The 14,107-nt window shown below is 44.5% G+C and overlaps 2 protein-coding genes across 5 annotated transcripts in view; one reads left to right on the forward strand and one right to left on the reverse strand.

Moving 5' to 3' along the window:
• The window catches only part of cdh23 (cadherin-related 23), a 361,974-nt gene that overhangs the window by 119,474 nt on the left and 228,393 nt on the right, over positions 1-14,107 (reverse strand). For 3 of the 4 annotated variants that reach the window (XM_067235776.1, XM_067235778.1, XM_067235777.1), the window contains exons 30-36: positions 13,476-13,864; positions 12,798-12,899; positions 12,579-12,581; positions 12,176-12,325; positions 11,897-12,025; positions 11,535-11,663; positions 11,093-11,320 (exon numbers count right to left, since the gene is read on the reverse strand). In XM_067235776.1, the coding sequence (XP_067091877.1) occupies positions 11,093-11,320; positions 11,535-11,663; positions 11,897-12,025; positions 12,176-12,325; positions 12,579-12,581; positions 12,798-12,899; positions 13,476-13,864 (1,130 nt within the window). Of the gene's footprint in view, positions 1-11,092; positions 11,321-11,534; positions 11,664-11,896; positions 12,026-12,175; positions 12,326-12,578; positions 12,582-12,660; positions 12,698-12,797; positions 12,900-13,475; positions 13,865-14,107 lie in introns of those variants that run through there. The other variant, XM_067235779.1, reaches the window with a different exon arrangement.
• vsir (V-set immunoregulatory receptor) lies at positions 28-8,838 on the forward strand. Its single transcript, XM_067235790.1, has 7 exons — positions 28-268; positions 5,058-5,465; positions 5,632-5,682; positions 5,948-6,058; positions 6,285-6,312; positions 6,633-6,808; positions 7,775-8,838. Exons 1-7 carry the CDS (start codon positions 169-171, stop codon positions 7,810-7,812), a joined length of 912 nt encoding a protein of 303 aa, XP_067091891.1. The 5' UTR covers positions 28-168; the 3' UTR covers positions 7,813-8,838.

Consider the following 14,107-nt stretch of genomic DNA (forward strand, 5'->3'; position numbering starts at 1 on the left):
GACTGTATCAAGTTGCGTTCCCACTTTGCTTACGTCTCATCTTCCCGCAGAGACTTCAAGTCGCTAAGGTTAGTGTGAGCGAAGTGACGCCCAAAAACGTCAATCGTAAAATCTGAATTCTGGGGCAGTAAAGACCAGGTAAACCGAGGAGACTTCCAGTTTTCTCAAATGAGTAAAATGACGTCGGGACTATATCGAAGCAAAGAGTTACCACCAAGTTTTGCATTAACATTTTGGTTATGCTTTCACCTGATGACCGTGGTTAAAGGTAAGCCAGGCAACCCAGTGCTTTACTGTTATTTTTGCTCTGTGACCATTTTTGTCAACCGTATAGACTACTGTCAGGGCGTGTGTGGGCTTGTGTTGTAAAATGTTTAACATGTTGATTATCCTGTTTGGGCGCCTTGAATTATATGTTTGCTTTAATCCGGGTGGTGCAACAAAACAATACTTAGACATCGTGTTTCACTTTTATTATATATAATATGAGAAACGGTCTTGTTATTTAAGTATTGCACATTATTGGTTCATACGTTTTAGCATGTGTTTGCAACCTGTTTATGCCCACACGTCATTGCGCAATTTGTTTGCTTCTATACAATATGTGCTTTCGGCGGTAGGCTATAGTGATATATACTTATTTCTCTATATAAGATAACAAACATCTGCTTTTTAAAAATGTCCTGCTCTTGACCAATATAATCGCCTGATTTGCCCCGGGGAGCCGCTATGTCAAAATAAGCATACCAGCACTCAAGCATAGGCTACACCAAAGTCATTGTCCTACTAAAGACTCTTAAAGCATCTTCACGGGGCTCTCAGTGTCCCGTAGAGAGAACACTACACCGAGTTTTTCCAGTGGCATTTGTTGTTGTTTTGAGTTCCGCTCTGAGACAGAACATCTGGTGAAGGCTCCGCTAGAGTTTGTTTAACCTCCACCCTTCTGTCCGCCTGTCGTGTAGTGAAGAAAGGCAGCTGTATTTGTATCCCTGGCGCACCGGGTGATTCACTTCAAATGGCACTGGAATTAAGGGTTCTCAGTTTTGGATTTCGTAGTTCATACAGGTATTGTTTATTTTAAGATAAGATCAAAAGATAAGAAAGTAAAAGGGTGTAATTATAAGCAATCGGAAAAAAGAGCAGTCAACTGATGCCGCTTAATAGGTTCACAGCTGACTGAAGATAAAGCACAACAAAACAGCATGTATTTTGAACTACACACAGACACACACACCTAAATTAAGTATGTTGTCTATGGAACAGACAGAAGGCAGATGCTGTCTTATGGCCGTCACTGAACACACCAAGCCGTTTTATCTTTATCTTTCCTTCTTCCAAGCCCTGGATAAAATCAAGGTTTTAACTTGGGGTTACTGTGAGGCTTCATCTCAGCAAGACTTTGATTTCAGACAAGGACACACTGTATAGAACTTCTCCAGGCAGTTCTCATTTAGTGTTGGAAACCAAAACCCTGGTCAGAGAGAAGAGCCATCACAAATGGCTTGACACACTACGGATGCTGGCTCCACAGGGAGCCAACTCCTCTCTTCCTCCTGTCTCTCTGACGCTGTCGATATTTTCTTTTCTTTCATTCTGTCTGTCTTTCTCTCAATATCTTGTATTTCCTTCTGTCTGTCGGCTATGTCTCTCTATTCATTTATTGTATTTTTCTTGCATTTCTCCCCTTTTCTCTCTCTCTTCCTCTCTCTTTCCACTGCATGTGCACTGATCAATTCCCTGTGTTTTCCACAGGGGCAAATTATTTTTAAGTCCCCTGGTTGTTGGCTGATATCCTGATCTGCTCATCCACGAGGGCCATATCTGTTCCAACCATACAGTATCCCATTCAAAACTGTTCAAAATGTCAGTTTAAATTTAATATTCGATGGAATCCAAGCTACGTGGAAAAACAGAATGGGGGCATCAATCATTTAATCTGGCTTTCCAATGGGTCTTGTAACACCTGCTCTCTGCTGCCATAGATAAACAGTGGTATGCCTTTAGAGGCCTTCCCAGCAACACAACTTCAACCCTGGGCTTCTTTCCCCATCCTCCCTCCTTCTAGGGGCCAGGGAAACATTGACCACTGATGACCATGACTGTGTTCTGAATCATCCCAGCAAGATTGTTGGCTGGGTGAGGCTGCTGGTCAGGGAGGATGAGAACCATGGGAGAGGGGATAAATCGTAACACTAGCATTTTAATGTCAGCAGGATATGCAGTTTCTGCTGAGTATATGAAGGAAGAAGGGATGAGGAAAGAAGGGGAACGGAACAGAAAAAAGGGAATAGAAAATAAGGAGATGTCCCCTGAAAAGACAAAACAACAGATTTAAAATAAAATGCAGAGAGGGGACCAAGCAACAGAAGATATGATAAAATAGAGGACAGAAGTTTGTTCCTACTTCAGTGAGAACCTTAGTCTGTGTCCATGACCACTTGCTGTTGTGAGTAAGTGACCATGGGTGGTGAAATAATCCACAGCATTGGGAAAATCAGTCAGTTAGAATCTAGTGGAACTAGTTCCTATCATAACAATTCGGACACACATTGCAGCCTGGATTTTAAATACTTTTAATCTGGTGAGTGGGAGCTGTATTTTAATAACAGGTGGTATTCCAAAGAGGTGGGGTTTACCAGAGTGTATGTATGTGTATGTGTGGTAGGGGGCGTTGAGGTTGATAATGGGGGAGAAACTGAACACAATGGTGGGTAATGTGCTGGGTGGGGTTAGATGGGGGGTAGGGTGTGAAACAGGAGCCGGAAGAGCGGTTCATTGTAATACACACACACGCCGCAGGGTTCGCAGTTTCACTCCATAATACTGTCTGGATCTACTATTGCTCTTCCTGGCATACATCGAGTACAGTAGGTGCAATCACACACACACACACACACACACACAGATACAAACACAGACACACACACACACACACAGGATGAACACACACACAACCACCAGGTTTATACCTTGGCCACGTACTGTATTTTCTATTGTGTTGCATATAGGCCAAACACTTTAATCTGGAAGTGTCGTGGTGTACAGTTTTAAACTCTATAACAACAATAATGTTTCCTGATGCAGCTGTTGGGCTAGGAAGGCTTCCCTGGACGATCACCCGTGGAAGCTTCCAGCTTTCAGTACAGCTTTCAGTGCAGAGGAAATAGCCCAGAGGTGGTGGGTGTCGGTTGGAGCCAGAGAGGGTTGAGGAGAGTAAGATACGTTTGAATGCCTGGACGAGCAGGAAGGAAGTCCACTCCTCAATCCTTGGCTCGGGACCATAAGCCTCCTGCAGACTCCTTCACATAATTGAGTAACACACACACACTCACTGACATGCACATACTCACACAAACAATGCACCAACGGGAACTCCGCTTTCCCCCCCCACACGGCGACGTCTTCTTCCCAGTGCAGGGTAAGACACATACCATGTGCAAATGCAAGCCCCCTTGCCGGATGTAAAACCAAACTACTAATAGGGCAAACCATCATGGCCTCTCTCCCTCACACACACACACCTAGACGCACACACTTGCAGATTGTGTCAATTTATACTCCTACATGAGAATAATTATAATGCAGCTCGTGGTTGTAAGGCTTCTTGGTGTAATCAATGTTTTGTGGGCTTGTGTAATGGTCAGGGAATGTGTGTGTAATGGTTTCAGCATGCATGCCCTGTGGAGAGAGGCTTTGTTGTGTTACTCTGCTACTCCTGTTTAGCACTGCATGCACATGGGGGAGGGGGGCTGGTGTGAACTTGATACCATGTGACCTGGCCCTCTTCTGGATTTCAACCTTGCGTGATGATAGAAGCCTTTTGAACATGGTGTGAAGACAGGTAGAGTGTGATACTGTGAGTGTATGTGTCTCTGTGTGTGTGTGTGTGTGAGTTCGTATTGTGTGTGAGTCTGTGTAGTTACAGGTATTGAAGAGAGGCAAAGCTGATAGTAAGGTTAGTTGTAGTGGCTTTCTGCATTAGCTGGTACTGGGGAACTGAAGTTTTGTGTGATAGGATCCTTATGAGAAGCAGACATGTCTTGCACTGACACACGTCTCCACCCCAGCTTGTAGCAGTGAAAACAGCCACCACTGATAATCCACCACTGACAGTAAACACATCCCACAAGCAACTCTCTAATTGAAAATGAAATATTTTAAGACCAGTCACTATACTACACTACTATACGTCTAGTGTGTGTAGTCCCATCATCCTGGCTCTCCCTTTTACAGCCATCGATTTGGCTGTGACTACCTCCGCTGCCGGCTTAATGCAATGATAGCCATTCTGTGTTTGTACTTTTTTTAAAGGGCATAAAGGCACAACAATCCTGCCTTAAACAGACTGTATAAAGGGGCTTCTGTCTACCTCTCTATCTCCCTCCCTCTGTATCTCTCTCTCTCTCTCTCTCTCTCTCTCTCTCTCTCTCTCTCTCTCTCTCTCTCTCTCTCTCTCTCTCTCTCTCTCTCTCTCTCTCTCTCTCTCTCTCTCTCTCTCTCTCTCTCTCTCTCTCTCTCTCTCTCTCTCTCTCTCTCTCTCTCTCTCTCTCTCTCTCTCTCTCTCTCTCTCACTTTCCCTCTCCATATCTCTTTCTCCCTTTCTGTCTCTACCTCTCTCTATTTATCTCTAAGTTATCTCTCTGTATTTCCTTCTGTCTGTAGGCTATGTCTCTCTATGAATATGAACAGTGAATTTGTTTAGCCAGCAGACGTACAATGTCGCTCTGTCTACACTCCAACCGCAAATGAGTACAGGAAGTGAAATATGCAGATGCAGAATATGCAAAAAAATATATAAAAAAAGAAAACGGAAGATATATCTACAGCGTGTAGTATGAAGACTGTGACAAAAATTATGATGTGCTAGTTAGAAACAAACTGGTTGGAAACAGTCATCACAAACCTCTGGTTTTCTAGATTCTGCAATGTTTTGAATATCTTCTTCAAACTATTGGCTCATCAACAAGTACACAGTTGTTTACTCAGCAAACCTGCCAAACCACAAACAAACCCATCACCAACATCACCCCACCTACTCTGTCTTCCCTTCTCTGCAGTCCACGCCACAATGTCACAAGGACATTCCAGCATGAGTGTCTCTGCCCCCTACATGTCATATGCCTGCCCTGAGGGTGCCAGCGTCAGATTGGTGTGCGCCCAGAAAGGTGCCAAAGAGCATCCCGGCGACCAGTTACGCCACCGCTGGCGCTTCACCCCTCACATGGATAATGACTGTCACGAGAAGGTGCATCCCCGTGGCGCCGGGGCCAACCATGGCCAAGGCAACAACTCCCACGCCTTGCCCCCCGGAGTCCAATATGGTATTGGTGGGAACTATTTTTGGGTGTCCCTTGAAAACGTCACCCAAGGCGACCAGGGGCGTTACTGCTGTCAGAGTCTGGAGTTCGAACACATGAAGCTGGTGTTGAGACCACACAGCCATGTCCTGCTAACTGTCACACCACGTAAGGACATACAGCATGGAATTTGAGTGTGTGTTGGGGGGAGCAGAGAGAGATGGAGAGAGATGTCATGTGCATGACTTTGCATGTATGTGAATGTGTGATGATCAGTGCAGTGTAATTCCTAAGAGGGGAAAACAAGTAGTCTGATGTGACCTTCCCTCTCCAGGAAGACCTGGCTCTTCAAACTGCACTCACTGGAATCCCCGTCCACAAGATGGTACAGAACCTTCCATACACTACTCCACCTTCGGCAGATACAACACTGTCAACCATTTGTGTCAACTTGGTCAATTACTATTTGTAAACACTGCTGAATACTTGTAGTAGTGCACATGTTAAATGCTACCCTTTGCAATGAATAGCAATGGTCCAACTTCACAAGTGCAAAATGTAAGACAAATCAAACAGACCTCAAGAACTTAAAAATATTTTGTTTTCTATCATCAGGTTAACTTAGTTTTGCGTCACTGCTCTGTCCTTAGGTTCAGTATCTGCAGGCCTGGCAACAGCAGCATGCATCATGGCCATTTTCTCTCTGCCGGTCATCCTGGTCCTAGTCTACAAGCAGAGGCAGAATGCCCAATCCAGTCGACGTGAGTTTAATGCACACACACACACACACACACACACACATACAATCTGTACAAACATAAATACAGGTTGTGTAGAAAGCACACACACTCACGTCTCATTAACTCCTAGTTGTAGTACTTTGACTGATATTCTCTTCCTTAGTGTAACTGGGAAACACACACATACACACAGGGAAAAGCTTAAAGTAGATCTGACAAAGGCCCGTTTCCCTTTCCCCTCTCCCAGGTGCACAAGAGCTGGTAAGAATGGACAGGTAAGTTTCCCACAGACTACACAGCTGGGTTGAGCTCAGTCATACACAGGAACCCACAGTCCCACAATAACACAGCAGAGAACTGTTTACCACATGTATAAGATACACAGATAGGCACCATTATTAGTCATTAACAACAACAGGAGGTAAGAAAATGAGACAATAACCCTGAATTATGATGTATCAACATTTTGTGATTTTGTAGATTTTTAATGTTTTTATACAATTTAAGCTTTTATTTATCATATCTGTTGCTGATTTTGGATGCATCATGTGTCTGTGTCTCCTGTCTGTGTGTGTGTGTGTGTGTGTGTGTTCAGCGAGGGCCTAGGCCATGAAAACCCCATGTTCCTGGGGGGCTCCCCCCAGGTGAAGACCCGTACCGTGTCCCAGATCATGACCAGGCAGTCCTCCGAGTCTGGACGCCACCTGCTGTCTGAACCGGGAACTCCGCTTTCTCCCCCCCCTCACGGCGACGTCTTCTTCCCAGTGCAGGGTAAGACACATACCGTGTAAAGACTCGCACGCACACACACACTCTTTCTCTCTATGACACTGTTACTGATGTAATGTAATCTAACACAAGCATGTTTTTCCATGCCTGTCAGTTCTGAGCAACATCCTGAATCTGGGGCTGCCCGAACTGACACATATCCAGAAACACAGATACACACACCATCCTTATGCTGCATACCAGCATAAGGATGCTGGTATGCAGCATCTCTCCAGTTTCACTCTTAAAAAGACAGAGTTTCTCTGCACTGCTACCCTGACTGTACTCTACCCATAACACCCCCATTCACACCAAAACACACACACACAGATGATTTGTACTGGATCCTCTGGCCACAGTTTTATTATGGCCAGGGTACTTGCAAAGACATTCTATGCATTCCAAGAAGAATTGTGTGTTTCCTGGTACTGTAGGCCTGTCTAACAGCTACCTGTGTACACACTAATATCCACCGCACCTGGGCCAATCACTGCCAGATACTTCTAGGTGCACTTGATTTAACATCCTGTGCATTGCACGCCCATGTATCCGTCCCAATCAGAGCACATTTTCCTTATTTATGTAAAAGATATACTGCATCCACAGACAAGTTCTACGAATGAACTTCAACTTGTGTTTCTTCATGAGATTTCTTCTGTTTCCTCATACTGTATATGTCACAATACTGGCTTAGAACCGCTTTCTGCTTCTGCTTTCTACTGAGTCACATCTTGTTCCAAGAAACGTTTGTGTGTGTGTGCTTGAGCACATGCATAAGCATGTGTCAGTATGCACTTGTGTGTGTCTCTGCATATCTTTGTTTAAGAGAGGGGAAGTATGTGTAAAAATCACATTTCAACCATCCCTTATTTTTTTCAGGCCAACTTTAGCAATATATACACATGCTAGTAAGTAATGCAGTAAATACCACTATCTGTCTAATTGAAATGCTTCTCTCTCCCTCCCCAGATCCTATCCCAGAATCTCCAACCTTCCTGCAAGTGTGAGGGTGGAAGGCGGGGCCTTGTCTCCCTGAACTCTGACCGAGAACAACCTCTGTGGTTCCCCTTCCTCCCACTCTCCTCTCCTACTCCCTAACTTACCCCTTTTTCATCCATCTTTCTCCTCCTTCTCAGTTTCTTCTCCTCTCCTTTCATCTCTAACATTTACTCATTTACTCCCCCCCCCCCCCCCCCCCGTCACACTCACCCACTCCCTCCTCCTCACTGCTAGCATGCCACCACAGCAATGTCCCCCTTGCAGCCTGTGTCAGGGTCCTCTGTGCTGAAATAGCTCTCCTCTCTGGGCCCCAGCCTGCTCCTTATTCCAGACCCAGAGGCAGGAGAGCAGTGCAGTGGGGGCCGGCCAAATGTGCAGCGTGCCTGTCTGGCTGCAGACAGTTACTGGATGTAACAGAGCTGATTGCTTGGGCTGTCCCAGGACTGTGGAGAGAGAGAGAGTGTGTGTGTGTGTGTGTAGGGGTTAAAGGTCCCACAAAGCAGCTCCTGTAGAATCCCTATGGCAGTCCTCAGAGTATCTAGTCCAGTTATCCCCCCCATCTATTAGTTCAAATAGGGCCCTCTGGGCAAGCATAGGCATCCATGAAGAGCTGTGCCAGTGTATCAGAGATATAAACATATCCTTTAACACAGGGGAAAAAGCAAACAGGCCTGTGTTTTCAAACCGGACCAAAGATATCCTAGTTTCTCAACATTGCTCTCCCTCAGTGTATTTCACTACCTCATTTACATCCAATCATGACACATGCACCCCCCTTCACTCAAAGATGTGCTAATACTCACCACACTTATTACCAGATATGGAGACAGGGAGGCATGGTTTCAAGATCTGGGCCTGGTCTTAGGTGTTGAAATCTCCCATATTTGTCAAACTTTCTACAGCTTTCACTGCCATCCAAAATGACAACCATGTTTCAAGACAAGGTGTTTTTTTTAAGCCTTCTAGAAATGTGTTATTGTTCGTATGTTATTTTTATATGTAAATTACTTTTATAAAGGCTTTATCATTTTTGATTGTGTGTCCCTTCTAATTAATAAAAAGATTAATGTTGCCATCCAGCCAACCAGTTGGCTGGTTGGAGTAGCAATTCATTTAGGAAGATAATGACAGGTGGAGTTGGTTGACAGGCGTTTCTATAAGGGGTGCTAAAACAGAGAATCCCAAACAAAGTATGTTGCAAAGGGACAGGGTGAAATGAAAGTGCTTTTTTGTCTTTGTCGATTTTTTTGTTTCTTGTTTAATCAAATGCAGTGGCTTATTCGTACTTTGTGCGTGTGGTTGGTATCAGTGTATGTGTGTGCAAGTTTTTAGCAAATGTTGGGTTTACACTATACTTATGCTTATGGTGGGTAAACATCGTTCAAGAAATGCAGAAAATAATTTTTTGTTTAAAGTACATTCTTTATTCTAAATTTAACAATAAATCTGAGTTTTTAGACCCCTTTGTCCTTCTTTAGTCATACAGCAAACTGTAGGCTGTCAGTGCTATCACTGGACCAGCAGACAGAAGGCTGTTATGTCAACTTCAAGGGTGGTCTGCCTGGAAGCCTCCAAGAAGGCAGCCACCAGAGAGCTGCTGGTACTAACAGAAGTGTAATGAAGCAATACTGGGGACTTGCTGTTCGAGGAGGGAGAGAAAGAGGAGAGAAGATAGTGAAAGGGAGAGAGAAGGAGAAATGTGAAGGGTAAGGAGAAGGATAATAAGATGGGAACAACTGGCCCTGGCCATTCTCTGTCCCTAGAGCATATCTAAAGAGTCTATGGTGTCATTCAGTGGTTGCATGAGTCACACTCATCTATATATACCAACAATGTACTGCAGTGTCCAAGTACATCATAAAAAGGCCAGAGCCAAACACATGCCTCGCAAAATTACCACAAAAACAGCACTAACAAAGTAAAATAACCTGTATATGCACACACTAACAGTGTGGTGAAAAACATGTTAAGACCTTTCATCCAGCAAGGTTTAAAACTTAACAGGAAGTATCTGTGTTATATTTCTTCTTTCTGTGTTTACAGCAGTGCAGCTGTGGGTTTCCTGTTTTGTGCATACGGGTGAGCTTTCTGTCTCAGACACTGTTGTAAGCTAGTAGAGCACAGGATATCACACTTACAGCACCCTACACTTCAAATCTTTCACCTCAGTGAATGCTGTCATGAGATGAGATCTTCATGGTTAATCAGTTGTCAACTGATTTGGTCACAGATTAAGACTTCTTTATAGTAGCTGAACTGAATCTCAAACAACGTTGATGATAATTTATTTAAAAAAATAAAAAAGATAGTGACAGCCGTCACTTGACAATTATATTGGTTGCAGTACTGAGGTCGACCAAGAGACAGGTGCAATACGGGGAGCCGTGTCAATACCGGAATTAATCTAGTCAAGACAGACTGAGAAGGACCAGTTCAACAAATTCAGTTCACAGCAGACAACCACAAACATTAGCTGTGTAGAAGTAACAAGCCTATACCAGGCATGTAATAGCCTGTTGAACGATTTACTTAAAAACACACAGTCAGTCTTTATAACTTAATATAACAACACTAAAGCCCAATTTATACTTAGGTCGCAGACACTTTTGAAATGGTCGCCGACAGAAATTACGTCATGGTCGACACTTTTAACCGTCGCTTGGAAGTGTCGGCTACCAGGAGAAATTTCTACTGGCGCTGATGTCGTCACATAGTGTCGCGCAAGTGTGATTGGTTAGATAGACGGCACGCGTCGTTGACTTCATTGTTTGAATTTTCAGAAAGCGCTCAACTGCTGTTTTCCCCTGCTCTCTCGCTAACAGCAATGCTGTTATTAATTCCTCCTCCTCTAAATCCAATTCCTCCTCCACTGACATGCTTTCTTAATCTTCCAAATCCTCTCTCTCCCTCGCCCCAACCCTCCTCCTCTAATGTACTCACTATCTCCATCTCAAAATTCGCTACAGCCATTTTCTCTGATCGATCACCTACAAAGCGTTAACAATGTAACGGTAAAATAATTTAGTTGACGTCATCCTTCTATGTCAGTACATCAAGTGTCACGCGAACGTTGAGCACAGGCGACTCTTCGCCGAAGTATAATTGCAGCAGCCTGAGCGACATTTCTTTTTTTTTTGTCGGCGACCATTTCAAAAGTGTCGGTGACATAAGTATAAATTAAGCTTGAGACACAACATCTTCCCCTTCCTATATTAACAAATACTATGACATCATAACATCATATAACAAACACTATGACATCACAACATTGCTGGTTTGTCATCTTACTGATTGTGGCGGCGTGCCGTCGTCCTCCACACTGACAGTTAGCCGGTACTCCTGCTGGCGCTCACGGTCGGGCGGGGAGGGTCGTGTAACCATCTCTCCAGTCATGCGGTCCATGCGGAACGTGAGGTCCTGGTTACCCGAGGTGATGTAATAGAAGAGCATGGCGTTGGGGCCGATGTCACGGTCTATCGCCACCACGCGCAGGACAGATGTACCGCCACCTACATTCTACAAAACACACAGGCACACGTATACAAGACACATAGATACACACATACCAAACACATTGATACACATACATGAACAAAAGCACAAATATAGCAAGCACTGGACACAAACTGACATAAGCAACTGTTTGCATATCTATTTTAGGCAGGTGTGTTTGCCTGTGGTGTATGTGTGTGTGGTTGTGTATGCGTGTTTGTTAGTGTATGCATCTCACTTCGTTGACGCTGACATTATAGCCCCGCTGGTTTTCAATGATGGGTGTATTGTCGTTGACATCCAGGATGTTGATGGTGAGAGAGCGGTCTGAGAAACGCGGAGGGGAGCCACTGTCCGTCGCTCGCACCTGTAATAACACTGTGTTAAACTATCCCTAACAACACACACAAATTTATACACATGTTTATACACACATGCACTCCCACAAACAGTTCTACACATACAAACACATTTAGAGAGTATTTAGGTAGAGTATGTAGGACAGAGTTTCTGTCCTACAGGTGTAGGTAGTGTGTTAGTCCTATAGGTGTAAGTAAGATACTGGTGTATGTAGGGCCTGTTCCTGGAGTGCTGCCTGACCTTGAGTAGATAGCGGTCCACAGTCTCTCTGTCCAGAGCAGAGTTGACGTAGATCTCTCCGTAGGTATGGTTCACTGTTCGGATCTCAAACACATCCTGCATGTTGCCTGCCACCAGAGAAAAGTTCACCTGATGAAAAAATAGAGAGAGAGAGAAAACGGGAGAGAGAGAAAAAGAAGGAAGGGGAAGGAAAAGCAGACATGACCACTTCAAAGTGACAGGTGGGAAGCACAATACCTCTCCTCCAACTCCCCTTTCCCGCCTTCCTTCTCTCCTCACCATTCCGTTGTTCCCTGCATCCTTGTCCCGCCCCAGAACCACAGCCACTTTATTCCCGACGGGCGTGTTCTCTAGGATGCCAACCGACGTATCAGATGTGATGTCAAACTCTGGACTGTTATCATTCTCGTCCAGTATGGTGATGGACACCTATCATATGGTGAAACATGGACCAATGACAATGAAGTCCTACTTACCTTAATTTTTTTTATTCATATTTAATAACTTAAGAATAAACAGAATTGTAGATGAATGAGCTGTCTCAAAGAATGTAAATGTTTATTTATCCCTTATGTAATAATTAGTCATAATGATATTCATATGAAATAATTGTAATATTTTACACACACTCTATACACACACCCTAGGAGACAGTGCCCTAAACCTGAAAGCCTAATCTTACCTTCTACAATTCCATGTGGAGAGCATAAAATAAGATAGAAGAAGAAGGATGGAATCAAATGCTTAATACAGATCCAACATACCAACAAAAAACTATGGCTTGATAGCAGAAACATGAATCTGGGAGAGATCAGGGGATGCAAATAACAGGGTTATATCATTTGTCAAGTCACTGAGTATGGTTGAAGTAGTATTGCATTATATTGGAGAGGTCTAGTACCACAGTGGAGTCCTTCTTGGGTCCTCCGTCATCAGCCACCACTGTCAGGGTGTAGAGATCCCCCTTCTCTCTGTCAAGCAAGCCTGTCACTGTGATACGACCCTATGATACACACACACACACACAGAACAGAATAGTTGGGTGGGTAGGTAGGTGGGTGGGTGGGTAAGAAGATAGATACAACTTTGTCATCCCTTTCTGGAAATTTGTCTTTGACTTCCCAAGGTTTCATAGAGTATAAATTAAAACACAACAAATAACCTATCCAAACGCACAGGACACACACTCACAACCTAAACAGTATAAACAAAATAACATAGTTAGAGCTTCAAATAAACCAGATATCAAAGCGCAGGTTAAAATTGATTACACTAGGGCTCATTTCGCAATTCATCAAAACAAATTACACAAGAGATGAAAGAATGGAGAGATTAACACTCGCACAGGTGGAACAGGAAGGAGAGAGAAAACACCGACACAGATAGAACAGGATAAACAGAGGGAACATGCACACAGACACACACAGACACACACATACGGAACAGGAAGGAGACAGGGAAAATATCACAAAAAGAAGAGAAGAGGGAAGGTAAGAGAGTTGATCAAAGACAGAAACTCTGTCACCTATAAACATAACCTCCTCCATGTTCTGCCCCCTCCCCATTCTCCTTAACTTACAGTGACACTGTCAATCTTGAATAGCGCCAGGGCAGCTGGCGAAGTGTCAGGGTCAAAGCGGTAGGTCAGCTGGTTCAGGTTGTCGGCTGACTGTGCCTGCACCTGCACCAACTCGGTTCCTGTGGCGATGTTCTCACGCAGTGAGACCTCGTAGCCAGCGGAGAAGAAGGCAACGGCCTCGTCCAGCTCATTGAGCAGCGTCACGTACACGGTGCAGTAGCCTCGGTGAAAGGGTGGGGCTTGATCGATGGCCGACACGTTCATCAGGTAGCTGGTCTTGGTCTCGTAATCCAGGTAGTCCAACGTGGTCAGCAGCCCAGTGCTTGTGTCCACCTGAAATTTACGGTCCGAACCGGACACCAGGGCGTATGACACCGCACCTCCGTCACCTGGGGAGTCGAGGCATCGGGGTGGCAGGTGGGGAAGGATGAAGAGCGTGTTGGGATGGATGGGGGTCAAAGGAGTTGGGGGCAGGGGGAGGAGGGAGGGGAGACTGAGTTGGAAACGTTATTCTTGTCACCACAGCAACCCATTTACTGCAATGTTTGCTTTTAACATACTACTGAAACATGTGGTTGTATGCCACTGCTGTGAAAACCAAACTTTGTACACATATCCTGTACTCCAGATGA

The sequence above is a fragment of the Osmerus mordax genome, chromosome 5 (genome assembly GCF_038355195.1).
Source record: "Osmerus mordax isolate fOsmMor3 chromosome 5, fOsmMor3.pri, whole genome shotgun sequence".
Classification (NCBI taxonomy): domain Eukaryota; kingdom Metazoa; phylum Chordata; class Actinopteri; order Osmeriformes; family Osmeridae; genus Osmerus; species Osmerus mordax.

Excerpts from the sequence above, each read along its gene's own strand:
- vsir (XM_067235790.1), top strand. The coding sequence starts at position 169 with ATGAGTAAAATGACGTCGGGACTATATCGAAGCAAAGAGTTACCACCA. Across the intron at positions 5,683-5,947 it reads GAATCCCCGTCCACAAGATG|GTTCAGTATCTGCAGGCCTG; the intron begins GTACAGAACCTT and ends CTCTGTCCTTAG. Across the intron at positions 6,313-6,632 it reads GAGCTGGTAAGAATGGACAG|CGAGGGCCTAGGCCATGAAA; the intron begins GTAAGTTTCCCA and ends GTGTGTGTTCAG.